General features: G+C 38.8%; 1 protein-coding gene across 3 annotated transcripts in view; it reads right to left on the bottom strand.

Annotated features, from left to right (window-relative positions):
• GMDS (GDP-mannose 4,6-dehydratase) overlaps positions 1-20,020 on the bottom strand; it is a 407,595-nt gene that overhangs the window by 37,497 nt on the left and 350,078 nt on the right. The window contains exons 10-11 of one of the 3 annotated variants that reach the window (XM_032746846.3): positions 11,580-11,632; positions 5,814-5,895 (exon numbers count right to left, since the gene is read on the bottom strand). The exons of the other annotated variants lie outside the window; for them this stretch is intronic. Coding sequence (XP_032602737.3) covers positions 5,886-5,895; positions 11,580-11,632 — 63 coding nt within the window. The 3' untranslated portion in view covers positions 5,814-5,885. Of the gene's footprint in view, positions 1-5,813; positions 5,896-11,579; positions 11,633-20,020 lie in introns of those variants that run through there. 3 annotated transcript variants of the gene reach the window in all.

Raw genomic sequence — 20,020 nt, 5'->3', positions numbered from 1 at the left:
GCTCTGCTTGTGTTAAAAAGAATCAATATTCAAGAATGAACTGGCAGACAACTCTGTTTGTTGGTTCATAATATTGCAAAGGGAAGATAGGAAATCAATGATTTTGCCTAAGGGACCAACTTAAGTATGAAAAGAAGAGGAAACCAGACTAAAAATCTTTACAAAACCTTCATTTTGAATTAGAAACAGAAAAGTAATCCCAAGCCATCAATTACTGGAGCATGTGAATACGATTTAGAATACATTTTAAAAATTAAAACTGAAATACCTTGGACCTAATTTTAAACAGGTTTTGCATGGTGTAACACCATTGATGTCAGCAGAATAATTTCCAAGTTATAAATTTGTTAACATAAGGTTAGTAGAAGGTTGCAGTCCAGTGGATGGGAATTGCTTTGAAAGTACTGTACGAGATGGAAAGCTGTATGCTAATGTTGAATAACCTGCTGGGGGATTGTTTGTTTTCTGCCTACACAGCCAAGCTACACATTAATTAATGCTACCACAGAGACTGTCATCTCCTAGGGCATAGAGCAAAACAGTAATACTCTAACATTAATAATAATTAATATTCTCTCTTATGAATATTGTTCAAATAAAAGGATGTTGTATTTTAATACACATTTACCAAGACCATGTAAAACACAAAGCACCTGATTTATTTGCTGTTCTTCTGCCAAACACAGATAATGATTGGTAAATAGCTTTGAGCTGATGAACAAAGATAGAGGGTTACATCTTTAGAAAGCAATAGCAGCCTCCTCAGAAATTTAACTTGGCTGTGGTTCAAAAAGCCAATGTAAACAGCCTAGACAACCATATTAAACACAGCTTATTCACACTTTCAGCCCACAAGAGTCGATGAAACAGTGTTCAACAGTCTGTTTCTGCCTCCTCAGATACACAGGCACAGATGCAGTGCCAGGTGTTAAACACACAGCACGAGCCTTGGATGAGGCAGTATCAGAGAGCATCTCTGACCCAGAGACATCACCTGGATAGGTATTTTGCAGGCTCCCTAACTCCTTCAGGACTTTGGGTAGAAACACTTACAGATTCCTGCATTGAACCAATGAAACAGCATCCAAAATACAACCTCAGCACCAGTACTGAACACTAGAAAAACCCCAAAGTTGAGCTGGACCATGACTCAGCTCCAGAGATGTGAGGTGATGGCTGAGCATGGGATAAATACTGGGTCACAGAAACCAAATTAAGAATGGAAAGTGGAACAGAGGCTTTAAGCTGAGTTGTTACCTATGTAAACTAGGGCTGCATATATTACTTGAGCATGAGGAAGCAGGTGGAAAGACTGTGTTTCCATTGGTTCAACAACAAGCAGAATAGGGAACGGCATATTGAACTTGTGGTGTAAAACAGGCACAGGAGCATGGAACAGAGTAGGCTGGAGTCCTCACTGAAATACTGCAGGAATTAAGAATTCAAAGAAAGAAAAGGAATTACTAGATTATGAAAAGCAAGAGAGCAAAGCAAAAGAACAAATACTTGATGCTGATACCATGGCAACAAACAGTAAACCCTGGAAGAATTGCAAGGCAAGATAAACTGAAGAAAAGCCAGGTTTTTATGATGTTTTATAAAATAGTTTTTTGAATGGTTACAATGACATTTAAAATAAAAGACAGTTGTAGTTACAACTGTACATGCAATGTAGTGCATTGAAAAAAGCAGGGGACTTTTAACAAAGGACATCTTAAGAAACAAAACTATGCCAGTTATATTATAAAGTTCAGGAGACTGGAATATGATAAAATGAAAAGACATTGCCTGAAAAAAATCATTCAAGATAAATAGAGGATTCAAAAACAGGAAAAAGAATAAAAAGATAAAGGAAGAACCAGGAAAAAAAAAAACAACAAAAAAACCCGAAAAAAACCACCCCAAACCCCACCTGTTTTCACAGATTTGGAAAGGCAATAGTGTTCTTGGATCAAGAGTACTACAACACCCAGTATAATATATTAGAATCTCAGGAATGAAAAATAAAGGGAGATGTGAGTAGTGGTGGAAAAAAAGCATGAAGAATTGCGTGCAATACAAAGGTTCAGAGAGGGACAAAGTTCCAAATCTGATAGATGTTAGAAAGCAGTGGCAAGATTTCATTTCCAGCCACTGCTACCACAAACATTAATTGAAGTAAACAAACAAACAATCCCTTATTCAATTATTCAGGCCAGTTAATTTAGAGTTGTTTGTTTGTGGCAGGAGACCGAGATCTTTTGTTGATATAACTGAAATCATGCCAGTTAAAAGTTAAATCCTGCCTGCTAGACATAACTTGGGGTTTGGAGAATCATGTTACATGTCTCAGAGAAAACAACAAGCCTAAGCAGCCCTCAGAGATGCCAGGGTTGGTGAGGGAAACTCATGTTCTCTGCTGCACTTTCTGTCTGAATTAATGCTGCAGTCCTTGTTTCAACAATATGACAACCCAAATCTTTCTGATGCCTCAAGATCCCATGTCCTTTGTAGTACAGGGACTGTAGCTTCCCCTAGCACTTTGATGTGTAAATAACATTTATTTTTCCATTTCCTCCATTGTATTTCAGTGTGGCCCTGAGTTACCATCCTGACTTATCTTCTCTCTTCCTCGTCTCTTCCTTAGGTAACTGTACACTGCATATGCTGCACACTGGCTAAAAGTAAACATGATGTCAGAATTATATTCAATACTATCTTTGATTGAAGCACCATGCTCTGCCTTATCAAAGACATCAAGTCTCTATTTGTAATTTCCCATTTCTAGTTACAGCCTTCTGATGCATATCTGCTTTTTGCACTGTGGTATGATTTGGAGGATGCACTTCAGTTTTCTTGCAAGTTGCTAAAAATAGCAGAGTCTGTCTAGAAGAGACACCCCATTCTAGCAAAACCACCTTGAAGACAAAAGAACAACTCCCATATTTTCACCATGGACTTGTTATTGGGCGTGGTTCACCATTTCCCCATTCCATCTTTATGTCAGTGCAATTAAGTCAATGGGGCTTACATCAAGATAAAACTGAAGAGCATAATGCAAAGATGAGTCAGAACCCACATGCTGCAAAATGTAAGAGGACCGTTTCATAGCAGGATGGTGAGAATTTGGAACTTGCTTATCAGAAAACATGTGCTTCAAAGTGATTCCTTTGGAATTTTGGAATTGAGATTACAAAATCAGCATAGGTTTGTTCTATTGTTAGTCAAATCACAACTGAGGAGGAAACATGCCAATGTAAACCTCCTGAAACATACTTCATATTTACTCTTGAACAATAATCTGGTCGTCAAGAAGTGAAAAAAAATTTACAAGATTGACAATGGACTACATTGTTCTTTGATGTTGCAGCATGGACAAATCACAGGTGTATTACGTAAATACCTGTCAAACTGACAATTAATATCAATTAGGCTTTAATCTGACATATTACATTGGGCGCAGCAAATGCAAAATCTGTTCAAAGTAGATCATAGATATGTACCCTTCAATTAGACATGAGGGAGGAGGAAATTCTACTCTCTGGGAAAGCGCAGAATTTAACTCCTGAACTGCTAGAGATTTGTGTGGATGAAATTCATCCTTGCAAAACTTTTTTGAGCCCTTGCAATTTCTAAAGTGTAAGGGGGATTTAAGTAAAGTGAGAAGAAGCTGTTCCTCCTCTCTCTCCACATACACACAGTCTTGAGTGTGCAGTGTTTAGCAGCTTCTTTTTTTGACACAAAAAGGCCAAAGTAGAGGAAATAAGAATGAGATCTCGCTGGATAAGGCCTCCTGAAGCAATCACTTCAGAGTTGGGAAGTAAGAGAGTATTCACAAAGCTACACAGGAGATGGGAAAGAGAACTTTCATGGTGTGTCTCAGAGCTGGAAACTGGACTAGAACAATACACATCTCTTCATTTACATGGGTGAGACCTACTGATACAGCTTCCTGGATTTGGTATGTATGTGTGAACAGCTCTCTGTGTTCAATATGCCTCTGGGATTTTTTTCTGGCTTTACAACATCAAACAGATCCCTAAATCACTACAGTCAAAATGGTGATACAATAATTTCTCCTCAAAGTGAGAAACTGCAAATACATTACCAAAACTGAACTGACAGTTTATGCTACAATGGATTGTCCTGGGGTTAATGAGACAAAGAAGTAAAAGTCTCAGTAGACAGATTCTCAGCAAGATTCTCAGGCAAGCCACAACCGCTGTTATGACTAAATATGTCCAAACCTCAAAAGAAAGCAGACATGACTGCAATATTTTGTGGTATATGAAGAATACATAAATGAGACTGAAAGTACAATACTTTTCCTCCTTCTAGAGAAAGCATCTAACCTGTTTCATAGGTTCCTTTATATACTATGAACCTGCTTCCCCATTTTAAATTAACCTTTTCACTTTCTTTACAATCTCATGTATTGCCTCCAAAAGAGGATGCTGACTAAATTTTTATACAGTACTATTTTTAATGCTGTGAAAAGCTCTTCTTATCCACAGATTTTTCAAAGAGCTGGCTGAAAGAAAATACATGACTTCTCATTAGTCCTAAAATACATAGATAGAATGCTGTCTCTTGCCAGCCATCAACATAAGCAAAAATTTTCACTCATCTGACATCCCACTAGTCATGCCTCAAATTCATATGAGGTTTAGAAATGCAAAACTTCAGCAAGATGCCTTTAAATCAGCAGGTATGTTTTGTAACAGAGATTTGCAAAAGAATTACACTTTTAAATAAATCTACTCTCATTTAATAAACATTAAACATAATCTCAGTAATTTTAATCAGGACTGAATTTATGAATATCATTGAAAATGTCCCCTTTCATTTGAGAATGTAAACATCTACTTTTCCATCCAGTAATTTCATACCCTGAGAAGATGCTACACATTGCTTTCTGAACCCAAGGATGGAAATTACTTCCTACCTCTCAGCTCAGAAGGAGTGAAAGGGGAAATACCAGGGAAATACATAATAGCTTTATTTTCAATTTAAAAGAAGAAGGCAAAAAAAGAAATGTGTATCCTGGTAATTAACTAATAGTATTTATTAAATAAAGACTAGATTGAAAAAGAGTAAAATAAGAACTTTACACTCTAACAAGAAAGCCACTGCTATATAAGAATATGGAACTCATATTTTCCATTTTCTGTTTCTACAACACATGAACAGATGCTAAATTCTGCTTTTTTTTTTTTGCTTTTTTTGGTTTTTTTTGGTGCAATGAGGTACTGTTGACTTTGGTGACTTTCTTATGTGAAGGAAAGAAAGGAGAATTCAACAATTACGTGACTGTCTCTGGAGATGTTCAGCTCATGGGTAACTCCATCTCAATTGGAACAATTACTGTCTATGTTAAAAATGTTATCTTGTGAATTCTTTCAGTGCTTTACAGCCTTTCATTCACCTTTACAATACAGCAGTAGGATTTTTGAGAAAACCTTCAGGAATAAGAAAATCCCTCTTCCTTCTTCAACTTGGCATTCCTAACTTCCTTGTTGACTTTCAGTGTGGTAGAAGACCTACTGAGATATTATTTTTCCTTCATTTCATGATGTGGACCTCCAGAATATGGAAATGGAGCATGCCTGTGTCCCTTGAACTTTTGAACAGCACTGGAGTAATTCCTGGTATCACCTTCTGGAAACAACTCTCCTGCAGCCTCTGGAGGGGAAGCTTTTCATTTCACTTTGTATTTCCACAAAGCATTTCAAGCTGCTGTCCTGACACGTCTGAGTGAAGCAGGAGGAGGTCTCTTGCCAGACAGCTCCCCCATGGCATGCAGCTGCCTGCCGCTCCCTGCTCCGAGGCCGCAATTACTGCCAGGGCTGTGCATGGCTCCTGGAGCACAGAGACCAGGGGCAGGACAAGGAAGGTGAACCAGGCCATCACTGGGCTCTGCCATGAAGTCATGTGAATAAGGAAAAGGAGGGAAAAAAAAAAGAAAACAAGAAGAAAAAAAAAAAAGAAAAAGAAAAGCAAGAAAGAGAAAGAAGAAGAAAGAGGGGAAAAAAAGGACTTTAGTAAGAATGCACATGTCTTAAGAGTTTTTTTTAAATAAAAGTGAGCTGCCTAACTTTAGTTAATCTCAGGATATCAAACCTGATCACACTTAAGCTAATCACCGTCATAGCAAATATGTCTATATTATTCCTGAAATCCTTATTTTCTCAAAACCATCATTATTTCTCTTTCTGTCTTCTGTCTCTCAGTATTATTTTCTAGTATAATGACTGCAGTCACTGGTGAAAGTTTCAGTAAAAAATAAGCTAAGTCACATGTACTTTATGATCTTTAGATGTTAAATGAAGAGAAGTTACATGTTGTTACGTGTTAAATGAAGTTACATGTTAAATGAAGAGAAGTTACCATTTAGATGTAAAGAGAAGCCACTTATAGCCACATGTGACACTATGAAAGCAGTCTGACAGACAGAAAATTCAAAGTTTTGCTACATTTGTTAGAACAATGTACAGCATCATCTGTTGTTACTGTGCAGCTCCATGGCCAAAAAGTAACCTGAGGAGGGTTCATGCCACACACTTCATACGAAGTATTAGCTCAAGCCCAGGTAATATCCAACCTTCTACTTCCTGATGAGCAGAAATTCTGGGATTCACAAAGGCTTTTCTAGTGAGCCTAGAGTCCAAAGCAAGCAGCATTCCCAGGAAAAATCCACAACACAGGACAGGCAATCTGGCCTATTGCTGTTTCCTCCCAGCCAGCGATGTATGACAGAGCCACGACTGTGGCTGAGGTATGCAACAGCCCTTGACAGGGATCCAGAGAGATCTCTGTCACAAGAGGGACAGAGGGGATTTAATAAGTTTGGGGAGGAGAGGAAAGGGATTCTTCTGGGCAGAACAGATCAGAGTTCAGCTATCATCTATCTACCAGAACTACAGCCAGATCCTTGGGTCAACTCTGTGATACTTTAGGGCCATTAGCCATTGTTATATTATCAGCATGTGACAATACAATGCAAGGGCATGAACAGAGCACTTGAGCAGCCTCACATTAGTGTAAGCAAGTGTTGCACTTACTTGACTTTTTTTGGCTGTAGTGCTCATATTTCAAGTCCATCACCCATTGTGTCAAGTATGAACTACATTTTTAAACTGCTCATCAAAAACATCAACAGTCCAGCACAGATATTCTTTTATGCACCTTTCCACAATCTATGACATATGTCAGCTGGGTCACCTTGCAAATCTCTGCTATTTGGCTTATTTTAACCCTTGCTCCACAAGGTGCTCATGACTTCATAGCTGGTTTTCCTAGTTTAGTGAGGGAAAACTGCAAGAACTTCTCTTCCATGTTTTGAACAAGGGTTGCTCCTCATTAACTCGGGGTTCCCCAAGAGCAGAGCACTGCTTCTGCAGAGATCTGCTGCACCTAAAGGCAAGGTGGTCACCTTATTGGAAACAATGCTGTATTTTATTTTGAAGTGTCTTTTCTTTCAAAGGACTATATCAGAGGATGAATTGGAACATTCTTGGCACCAAGAATGTTCCAATTGGTCCAAGTCTTGGGCCAAGACTACTGATTTTCTTTGAGCTGACATAAACCAGCCAAGCTATTACATAATTTTTGACTGTATAGATCAGAAGACATGACCCAAACTGATGGATTTAAAGTAGTTCATGAGTAGCCATCAACTAAGCTTAACACGATTATGAATAATGTATCATACCCCCTATGAGTAGCTGAACTGAAATACATTCACCTAAACAACTTTTGCATTCTAGAAAGGAATTGCAGAAGAAACATTGTTAAGGTTGCTATAATTAAGTTCCCTTTTAACATATTTAAAATATACTAGGTAAGCAATCTTGGGTTACTTAACTGGTACCACCAGTTCAGACTATCACCTATTCTGTGGTTTTGCATGCATATCCCACATCCCTCCAAAGCTTTTAACCCATTACTAGTTATTATTTTGGAGGAATGTGATACATAAATTTAAACATGTCAGACACACTGTTCAACACTTCTAATGATCTATTACTCTCATATTATTGAAGTCCCTGAGGAAGTTTGGCAGATGCCATTCAATCATCAAGCTATCATTACTATGTTTTAGCTTTAATCTAAAGTGCCTAAGAGCTTTGTGCTTCTTAATTCACATTCTATCTCTCTTAAGGAAAAAAAAGGGTGGGGAGAACGGGTGGAAATAGTTCACCTTAACTGGCCTAGAGTTTGTCATATTTGGGGAACGTGTTTTTTTTCCCAAATTAGTTTACTTTTTCTTGGTTTAGTTATAAATCTATTTCCTCTAAAGCTCTAATGATATCTCAGTAACTCAGTACTGATCTAGAATACATTAAAAAAATACTATGGTAACATAAACAACTTCAAAAAGCAAGAGTTTTTGATCCAAATCTTCCCAACATATGAAAAGTAGTGCAAAGTTAACAGTTTGTGCACAAATGCATTATTACCTATGACTCTGTCTTGCAGACTGCCTCTTTATTAGTATCTCATTTTCTGATGACCTCTCTTAGGAAATTCAGAGGCCTAAGATTATTAAGTCACAGCACAGCTTTATGAATACCTCACTGTTTGGGTACTTTGCCGCCTCTGTTGACGACAAGATTCAGACTGTTTGTTGCAGGCAGTAATACCTCAAGCAGTGATTCAGGATGTCTGTTTTCCAGAGTTCTAAATTAATCTGGGCTACCGCAGATGTGTATGAGCCCAGTTGCAACTCTGTGGGCTGGAACACATCCAATCCACAATGAAACTCCATTTCAATACAGGTAAATGCCTAAACATAAAGACTCTTATGCCCTTATGGCTTATACACACTGTGGGCACATGTTGCCCAACTTGAGACCAGCACATAGCAGGTGCTGCGGCCACAAGAGGTGATAGCCAGATTTTGTGCAACAGTTACAACATACATTAGAAGACATGGGAAAACTGGGTTCAATTCCCTTAGTTTCTCAGTCAACACTGTGGTGGGCAACATTTTTTTCATATCTGCTTCATTCCATTTTTTCTGTCATGTAGGCTTTTACTTTTTTGTCCCATCCAATCAATACAGAGAATAGCCCGCTTCCTTCTCCCTTGTAGCATCCTTCTATCTATTGAGGGATTAATTCCTTTCTGTAGTAAACATATCACTAACCACATCTTTCTTTAAAACCTCTGTTTTCTAAACTTTCAGTTGGCTTTGTTGCTTTTCCCGGAGTCAAAACCTACATGGTTCTGCAATGTGGTGTGCAAAACCAGACACCATCCTGTTGTTGCAAAACCAGACACCATCCTGGGCCTTGCCAAAACTGACTTAGAAGAAACAGGTCATATTTTAGACACAATGTTCCTGTTCATCAGTTTCAGTAGGATACCTGCTTTTCCACAATACTGACAGCATGGACAGGTTTTAGATGGTGATCCTTTACAATCTCTCTAAACTAGTTTCTGAAAAATGGCTTTATACCTCTTGTTTTTCATATTATATAGCAGATTTGGAATCTCCTTCTTACTCTGCATGTGTTCTCATTGAGTCATACCCTATTCATGTCAGACTATTTCTCCAATAGTCAAGATCACTTTGAACTCTGAGCGTTTCCTCCCACTTCACTATCAGGTGGGTTTCTGTCCTTGAATGTTAAGATAATCTCATCTAACACTGTTCAGATTCAACAAATATGCTGCCTGTCCCATCACTTTGAAAACACTGGAGTGACTTCTGTAAAGCCCCATTTGAAACTTGTTTGTAGGCTGATACTCTGCACAAAGGCAGAGTAATTGCTCAAATACTTCTTTGTTTAGATCTATTTAAAGATAATACAACTTCTTCAGTAAATCCTCTTCCAAACTACACCCTTCCCTGATCACAAATGAGTCAGGATACCACTTAGTCAATCAAAAAACCAGATTCTAGCCAAGAGACAGGATTTATTTTCTCTGGATGGAGAACATTCCTATGCGGGGTAGAAAGCTAAGTCAACAAAATAGCACAAAGGCCCAGCTCTTGCCCACAACTATCCTTTTTATGCAGACAATTGACACCAGGGTGTGATCTTGGGAACGGCCTGCTGGATGTGGCTCCCAGCCAAGCCCAAGGAGGTACAGGCACCGTTCATGCACCCCATCTACCAGGGCAGCATACCAACAGGGAGTGCTTCACAGACCTTCTCTTGCCACCATCACTTCCTTTGGGACAACTGTCTCTCTTTGCTCTCCTAACAGGTATGCCCTGCCTGCTGTATGTAAGACATACTTCTAAGAAAATGAGAAAATAATGTGTTGCGTGTTGAAGACCTCTTCCCATGCCCATTGCAGATAATAACAGGGTTCACCAGACAGAGAAGTTCACAGGGCCCTGTAAAGCTAGCTTTAATTTTAAAATTGCAATCCAAATAGAAATAATAAGACTGATGTGTTAAAGACCAATTTGAACTCTACCTGCAGCAATTAGAAAGAGTACATTGCAAAGGGAAAGCAGGAAAATCCAAGTACAAGCTGCTTTCTACCAGCAAAACATCATGAGACTCCTTGGGGTTTTACAGTTTCCAGTATTCTTTATAATTATTTAATTAATTGGAAATTAGAGGTAATGGAGACCTGTTATTTGAGTTGTTTAAAGTCATATAAAAGAGATTAAAAGAGTGTGTTGGATTTTTTTCCTTAGGTTGATCAGTCTGAGGCAGGGTCTTTTGAGGTTGTTTCCAACATCTAGACCCTTTCAAAGGTGGGGGGGGGGTTGAGTTAAAGTACTGAATTTCTATTTTTGAACCAAGTAGAATGCATTATTTAAATTATTGTGAGATGAGGCCTATCTGGGGCCATAGAGAATTTATGTACACAGATTGTCATTTTACCCTTAAGGAAAATAATTTACATTTGACTAAAACATCTCCCTTATGCCCCTTCATATGTTACGTTACCTTTGTCTGCTTTCACACCACAGGTTTTTTAGGATGAAGACATTATTTATTTTTGCTTTGTATGGTGCCAAATATGTTGCCAGTACTTAAAATAAATAGTAGTAATACAGGCTCATTATCACACAATTTAAGCCCTGGCAATCTATACTTGATCCAGGAAAGCCAGTTTTTTTCCTGACACTATCTGTGCTATCTGGGGAGGGATTGTGCTAATACCTTCCATGTGTGTGAAAACAGCCCTTGCTAAGAAGGTTTTCATGCTGGCTCTGAATCTGATTTCACATACCTCGTTTCACACTGATGTAACTGTTTTCTTCAGTACAGTTGCACTTCATACAGAACCTTCTCCCAGAGACCCTCTGTGAACCAGAGGGGAGATGTGAACCATTGTTTCCTGAGTCAGTGTGAACAAACCCTGTGTGACTTTATATATATATATATATATATATATACACACACACATATATATATTTAATAATAGATGCTGCAGAGTTTTGTGATTACTTATTCCGTTTCCTACCTAGTACACTAGTAATTTAGGCAAATTTTGACTTTGTAGTATTTAATTTAAACAACTGGAAATGGGTCTGTGCTGGAGCACAAACATGCTTGCAAGAAAACAGGCTTTACAGTGCTTTCTGTGCCCTGCAGCCACAGACTCCTGAGACAGGAAATCACAGCATTTACCTGATGATCAAGCCACAGACAGCAGCATTGATGTGCCACAGACTTCTGGTATTCTAAGTAAAAGGCAAAGGCAATGAAAACAGATTAAAACACAAAAATCTGGCAAGTCAGAAGAAATTTGTCTCATTCCTCTCTATATGCACATGTACAGCCATATACAGACAGAAGAAGCCTTTTCTACATATATATAAACTAATAGGATGGAAAAGATGCAAATAGATTCCCAACTTCTGGCTGGAAAACATGCATTCTGAAATGATTCCTATTACCTTGTGGCATGGCAACATATTATTTAATAGCAGTATAAAGTGATACATGCTCTGAAGGGGCTACACTCACAAGAGAAGCTTCTTTTGGAGTCAGTTGCACACATTACATCACTCGTGGCCACATGTGAATGTTATTTGTGTATGCACTCTGAAACAAAATAAGGGAAATAGACAAAGAGAGATTCCTCCCACACCCCACATGCCAGAATCTCGTTTCCTATCCTCAGCTGGTGCTCAAGAGCCTGACTCCAGCAATAACAGTCTCCCACTGAGATTAAAGCGCTGGCAAACACAGCTTATCTTGGTTAATGTATACTTAAGTTTTGTGTGTATAATACATACATATATTTACATATATAGACGCACACACATATGTATATATTTATGTCTCTCTCTCCCTCTACTGATACACATATTGTGTTTATACACATTTATAAATATGATATGTAGGACATCTTTTACAGAGAGGAAATAGTCCCCGGATGGAAAAACATTCGTAGATGTGAGCCCAAGCAGAGATGATTCTTGACTTCAGCAGCTGCCCCCTGCTCCTCTGCACCTCAGTGGACACAACCACTCTCAGAGACCTCTGTCTCCTTTCCCCAGGGAATGCTGGGGTCCACTTCTGCTGCAGAGCTGTGGCTCAAATCTGGCCAGTCACCAGTGGTGTTGCTCTGCCGCCTCATATGAACCGTATCAAAATTGTCATAAAGCTCAAAGGCTCAGACCTGTGACAGCCAAAGCATCAGACCATGTTTTTGTGGAATCATTGAGTGAATGTACCTGAAGTAAGTGGGATAGACCCTGAAGATGTTGCTTACTGACTAGTTTGTTCAGCATTTCTTGAGGCATTGCAACATTTACCAGATTTCCCCATGGGGAGAGCCATATTGGTAAATGCTGTTCACTTGATGATCCTCTGTAAGTTTAAATTAGTCTGGGCAGACATACTTAGCAAGGGAAAAGACAAGAGAAAGTGATCCAAATCTTGTGGACCATAAACAAACACTTTTGTGGACTGTGACCAGTAGAAGATTTACTGGGACGTAAACAGTGCTTACTTATTCCAGGGTAAAACAAGAGTGATGTTTCTGAAACAAAGAACAAAATGTCTTGGCTAGCAAATGATAGCTCATTAGGAGTGTAAAAATACAGGCATATATGCCTGTACACATATAGTTGCCAGAAATTACTTCAGATTTATGTGACATCCCTTCATTATCAGAGAAAATTAATTTACTCTTAAAACTAAATGGATCTGTACAATGCATGTATGCTAGTGCTTAGAAGATACAAATAAACATGAAGTAACCTTCATACAAGTGAAATGCTAACCCTGCCAATACTTTCTATTGCATCATTTTGGGAAAAAAAAAAAAAACAAAAATGGTAAGCACAGGATGTCCATAAATAAAAGCTGTTATTTTAAATCTGCTGAGAAATTCAGGTATAAATATATACCAGTGAGTCAGAAAGTGAGAGGGAAATATGTAGAGTTTGATCATACTCTGTTTTAGGTGGATACAAATTAGATGGAATAAGGAATTTAAAGCCTTTAAGTGCCGGAAATTCCAAGACCAAGATTCAGACCTGTATTGTTCTAAGCCAGAGAAACCATGCTAGCATATCTGCTGGAAAGAAAGAGCATAAAGCAAAGGTACTTCTATGCTAGGATCAGCAAAATTGGAAAAGTTCTGAAGGACGCATACACATAAAGGAAACACAGTGGAGAGGTACAGATAAAAGCAAAAAGAGATTATGGCAAACAATTGCTCTTTACCATCAGTGAATACAATCCAAGTCTATAAAAGAGCTGGGGTAATGTTCTGGCTTTACAACACCACATGCAACAAGAATTCCTCGGGGGTAAATATCTACACACGAAGCCCTCCTATAAAAAATAGTCAAAAATTTTGGTGGGTGAAATACTTATATATGCCATACATATATACATATATGCATAATATATTTTGGTAAGAAGCAGCCACATAGTCTGAGAACTTTTAATGTGAATTGCTATTCACATCATTTGCTCTGGTATAGAACAAAAAAAGGAAAGGAGGGGGAACCATGAACTCAAGTCTATCAGTCTCTTCTTAGAAGACAGTCACTCTGCTCCCACTCTCTTCAGATGTTTTCCTAAGCTCAGCCAGTAAATGAAACATCATTTTACTCAAACAACCATTTCATCCTGGCAACAGTATGTGCACTCCCATGGATATATCTTGGCTTAAGCTGAGTCCAAAGTCCATTGCTTAGAATGCATATTCGGAATGAAACCTCTGTTTCCACAGTTCCTGATTACAAACTATTTTTCAACAGAATTTATATATCTAAGATCTAGTTTTCTGTGGTGGACTTAGCAGTATTAGGCTAATGGTTGGACTGGATGATCTTAAGGGTCCTTTCCAACCTAAATGATTCTATGGTTCTACTTAGTTGGGGCACTCAGGAGAGACATTCTGAGGCTGCAACCTGAACAACTCCTTAACTAATATCACTTTCTATGATAAGCATCAGCAGAGATGCCTTCCCCTCATCCACTGGCTGGATTTGTTTTCTTCAACCTTGTCATAGAACAGATTCTCTCCATTAGTCTGCAAAGGTGGAAGAAATTGCAAAATTTTGCAACTCATAATTTTTCAGTGTGCTCATGATATCACCTCAGGACAGCTGAGAAATCGTGCTGGAAAAGGAAATCCCTTACCTATAAGTCTCAATTGTAGTCAACCTTGCTGCTTACAAGCCCTATAGCTCTTACATTATGGATGTCCACAACCTGTTTTGAGTTCAGCAAGGCTGCTCAAGTACAGAAGTACTGCCAAGTTAGTTTATGAAGTTTATGAAATCTTTTTTACGTAGATTTTCACAGGGTTCCTTCAAGATTCTGGTTCTCCAAGTGATAAAGTGAAGCTGCCAAGGAAAGGTCACATTTCATTGAAAATCACAGCAGAGATGTGGGAGAGATGAAGGAAACTGAATGGCAAGCATGGAACTCAGAAGCAAATGTGTTTGGTTGCACCTTTTGAATGCTGGTGGTGTTAAACACAGCCAGTCCTCACAGTTAGAGTACCCTGCTGCAGTCAGATCTGAATTTAACAGCACACTGCAATTCCAGTAAAGCATAGCCTTAATTTTCATTCTTTAAATTTGAGTTGCTTCTTGAACAGCACTTCAGGCTGAAAATGCCTTCTGTAAACTGGAAATCTATTAGCACATTTAGAGAAATAATTGGATTAAAGCAGCAGGGGCCAGCAGGGATGGAAATTATCTATCCTTTAAATACATCTTAGTGACAAAATAAAAATGTGTGAAAAACATTTAATGCTACTCCTTCAGTGCAGTCTAGCCATATGAAAGGCAACTTTCAATTTTACAATGGGCTTTGTGCCACCAGAGATATGACAGAAGGGAGTGGGAGGGAGAAATGAAGCTTAGCTAACTAATGAGTTGGGACTATCCGCTGTTTTTGGCTGAAGAGCTATTGCTCAGTTAAATATAGCAGTTATTCTCTTGGCAGTGCAGAGATGAACACCTCATGAAATGAATTAGTGACATTCCTCTGGTTTGATTTCTCATGATCTGTAAAATTTTAAAACTCATCCTAATTCCCAGATCTTAGTTTCTATGCCAGATTCACCAGACGGGAAAATATTAATCTGCTGGGATTTTTCAAGGAATTTTCTACATCTAGAAATGATGAGAACATGTTCATCCAAAATGAAGTAAGCTATGCTGCTCTTCTCCTTGCATTCAAAATTACTTTAAACTTCTGCAAGTCTACAATGCCTGTACCACTCAGAATACAGTGGCTTTTGAAGGAGAAAAGAGGGCGTAAAACTATTCAATTTTTTCCCTCACTAATCCAGTTCTACTTTGTGCCAAATCTAGCACTAGAAAAGTATTGCCCTCACAGAATAGGAACACTGCAAAATCATTAAGGCTCCATCTGAGTCCTGCCTGGGATTTGTTGTCACTGCTTTGACTGCCACTTCCCTGGGCCTGCTTTGCACCAGGGAGAAACTAAAACATGCAGCGGGAGGATGCAGCTCAGCATGCACCTCTGCAGGCCAGGACTTCAAGACAAATACTCACAGGATCTGAAGGACAAGATGGATGCAACACACTGAATAACGGGGGGGGACAGTTTGAGCTCTCACTTCAGAATCCATTTTAGAAAGTATGAAAACAAATGCTTTTTGACTGTAGCTGTGGCAATCTCCATCATCCATTTGGGCCTCAAATACACTAGCTTGATTTTCCTACATCATACAAGAAGTGAAAAAAAAATTGTGATAAATGTGGAAGAAACAGATGTCTGAAATTGCAAGGACAGAACATCCAATACGACCAAGTGACATTTGTGCAACTGGGAAGAGGCATAAAGTGTTTAATGACAAGGTTCACAAAGCTTGCTCAGTTTGTGGATATTTTCTAGGAAAAGAAGCTCTGAATGGGCTGTGTCAACAAAACTGTCTCAGATCCTTATGCCTGCCTTTAAAACTGCACTGCAAAAACAAGTCAAAGGAGGTACAGTCATTAATACCAGTTAAAGACCCTCAAACATCTTCAAACCTTGATTGTACCTTGCTTATTTGTATCACATAAGAAGATACTTAAATGCTGATGTCCATATAATGCTGAAAATTGATGCAGAGTGGTAGCCAGGCTGGCTTTTGAGTTAAATATACCCATCTGAAAATAATACAAAGAACTAGCTAAAGGTTAATACTGATAACAACATTTTGCCTCCTCAAGGCAGACATGATGTTATAAATGTAAAATTTCCAAGTTTTGTGGGGCGTGGGGGATTCCTTAAAACTGACGCATCCCTCCCCTTGGGCATTGTCAAATCTCAAACTGAACTGGGAAGCTAACACTTCTCTTCCTACACTAGACAGATTCAAAAGGGAGAAGATTCTGCTGGAAACATCTATGTTAAGCTCTGCCAAGAAAGAATGTTTTCTCAACAAGAAGTGACTGTCTCTATTTGCTTTGTCTCAGACATGTAAACAAGTTATTAATTCAACTATTTCAGATTTTGGACATAGCATTAATCACAACTTTGATAATGAAACTCCCTCCTACTTTGTAGCTTATAGCTTAATGAGCCCCATGAAATGCACAATAAAATACTTGGGAGCTCACTGAGGGAATTTAGAACAACAAATACCTGGAGGAAAGATTATAATCTATTTCCTTTCCACAGAGTTAGCAAGACTAAAACTGCCCACTTGCCTGTGTCCCTTTCCTCAGGGCGAGTCAGATGCAAGTCAAAGTTACCTGCCTGACAGAAAACACAGGAAGAAAAAAAAAAAAAAAAAGGCAAAAAAAAGCCTGAATTTGCAGTCTGGATGGGTCATGCCTGGTGGCAGATGTGGCGGGCTGGTGGTACATGGCATTTCTTGCTGTCTGGCTTTGCTTGTGTTCAGCCTAAGTGCCGGGAGTCTGGACCTTTTTCTGAGCAAGCCAAATTACCCTTAACCACGAAACCACACCGCCCCATCTGTGACCTCTCCTCCTGGATCTGGAAGGACCCACCCTCTCCGTGAAAGACAGTTAATTGCAACTCCATGATAATTGAGCCCAAAGACTGCTAGTAAGTAGAGGCCTTCAACTGCGTTGAAGTAGGACTTCTGCTTTTTGTGTTCCAGATTACTATCCACCAAGGATTTCCTAAAGCTATTGGACTCTAGCCCACATATACAAAGACAATCTGAAGTGTTAAATGAGATGCTGAGGTCTAGCTCTTGCTATGGTCAATGCAGATTATTTCCACTGAGGAAACCACCTCCTTTCTTAATTGCAGGGAGGTGTTTCACTTGCCCATTTTACACCCAGTGTTTGCATAGCACACGGAGATAGCTGTGAACTTTGAAGTGTAAAGTGAGAATTAAAACGTTTCCAAGATTGCAAAGAGCACAGTAACTTAATAAAAACTTGTTTAGGAAGCCAAGAATAATGTGTGTTATATTACACCAATCCTAGATCAAGAGCTTAGGACTGAAAACACAGAGAATTCAAAGTCACAAAAAGCTTCTCAAGTTGAAAATCTTGCTGAAGCAATGATTATTGTTTTGTTTTTCCAAAGAAAAACTTGTATTTTAAAACTTTTATTTTGGAGAACTATTAATCCTTGCACCTCAAAATGCAAGTAAGTTGGATAGTAAAAGTCTTCAATTCAATCTTAAAGTGTACAGTGCCTGTTCTGCTTGTCTGCACAGATGTCACATTTCTCCAGCCTGTGGTCAGAACTGCCACTGAATGCATACAAAATTTTGTACTTGTACTATTTTGTGCCAGCTAAGTAAAATTTGTTATTATCAGCTCATAGTGCCTCCAAATGAAAGACCACCATTTTATCTGAAGGAAATTGAATATGGAAATCAACAGAAAAGACCACTTATTTGCCACCTCAGCCATTACTGAAGACAACTATGCTTGGGCAAGGTTACTTGCAGTAAATATACTACTTTTCTTTATCATGTCAACAATGCCTGTCAGTCAGCGTTAGCTGATTTGGAGAACAGAGGTCACTTATGCTTATGTTAAGAACCTTTGCACTGGGTATGACTGGTGAAATAAAATACTTGTTTTCCAAAGGATGAACAGTAACAGCTAAAGTAAGCCTTCCCTTGGTGTCTCTGTCTTTCCACTGCTCCTGGCTGCAGAGGTGTATTTATACCACAACCCTGTTGAACTGCAGACCTTTTCATACAGCTCCAGCTTTGCTGGCAAGAATTTCAAGCCTATGGGCCAAGACACTGGCCATTCCTTCCTTCCCCTGTGAGTAACCCTGGAGGGGATGCCTCACTCACAAATTCTACCTTGAAGCAGGACTCAAGATCCCAGGGAACTGTCTACAGTGTCCCTCTATCTAATAGTAGTGTGATTACTGTCAGCTATTAAAGTGGGACTGAGTCTGGAAGTGAATTAAGTGTGGTATTTTTTTTTCCCTTCAAAGCTGACTTTCTTCACAATTACAGCAAGGAAATGAAAGCATCTGAGTGGTAATGGAGCTGCAGCATGAGGCCTTCTAATTGCAGAATTTCTTTAGAGAAAAAGCAGAGGGAAGGAGGAAAAGGTTTCTAAACCGACAGCACAGAGTGTTTGTGTGGATATGCATGTGTGTGTTTCTTTAAATTACTAAAACAACAGAAAAATAATTGTAACTGCAATTCCCATTCTTATGTTGCCCAGACTTAGGGTGGAATAACCATTCCCTCTCTTTGCAGTCATCCCATCAAAAACTTCACTAAGGGGCATAAAGCATTTTATTGAATGCATCCGCTCTCCAGGAAGAAGGATCCCTTTTGTGGAAACACACCATGCAAATTAGACCTGAAGTCCACTGAAGGCTGTGGTCAGGACTTCAGCTTCCACCTGACTGATCATTTCCACACTTTACCTCTCTGAACACTGTATGCTGCAAGAGACTCTACAACAGGTTCCAGTACCCCAGTACACTTAAATCAATTTCACCTGAAGAATTAATGGTTCCATTTGCAGTGTATGTCAAGTGTTAGGAGATCTATTTCACAGCCCACAACTTACAACCACTTCAATTCAATATATTTTTCTAAGAGAACATATGCTGTTCGTAAGGCTACCTTCTCATTCTCCACTAACAACAGTTCCTAAGGTTCTCATTTCAATAACCTTTGCTGTCTTGGCCGACAATTACAAGCAGGAAGGGTGGGATGTACTTAATTTGAAGATTCCTGAGTCCAAATATCCTTGTAGCCAGAATATTTGTTCTAAACAATGCTATCATCAAACATTCTCAAGATCTGCTCTTCTACAGAACAGGTATAAATTACTTTGCTATTTTTGAGCAAAACACCAAGGAAAGCAGGCAGGAAGCTCAGTAACAGCAATTATGATACCTTCACCACTCACAAATATCTGTTGTCATTTGTAATTTTATTGCTGAAGCCATCACTACTTAGCATCTTTTTCTAGTGTTTCAGTCATTAGCTAACACCCATAAATAGAGGCATTTATTTTTAATAGTGCTCCCTGGTCAAAACCCCTTATAAAATTCCACAGTTTTCTACACTAACAGTCCCTAGTGCTTTGTTTTACAGAAGTGTTAGGATACTGCTCTGGGCAATTACTCAATAGTATTGGAGTACAAGAGTTGTTAACCTATGGCTCTGAATCAGCAAAGCT

This window comes from Taeniopygia guttata, chromosome 2 (assembly GCF_048771995.1).
Source record: "Taeniopygia guttata chromosome 2, bTaeGut7.mat, whole genome shotgun sequence".
NCBI lineage: Eukaryota > Metazoa > Chordata > Aves > Passeriformes > Estrildidae > Taeniopygia > Taeniopygia guttata.
The sequence above is the reverse complement of the archived record's forward strand: the minus strand, read 5'-3'. Positions and strand labels throughout refer to the sequence as shown.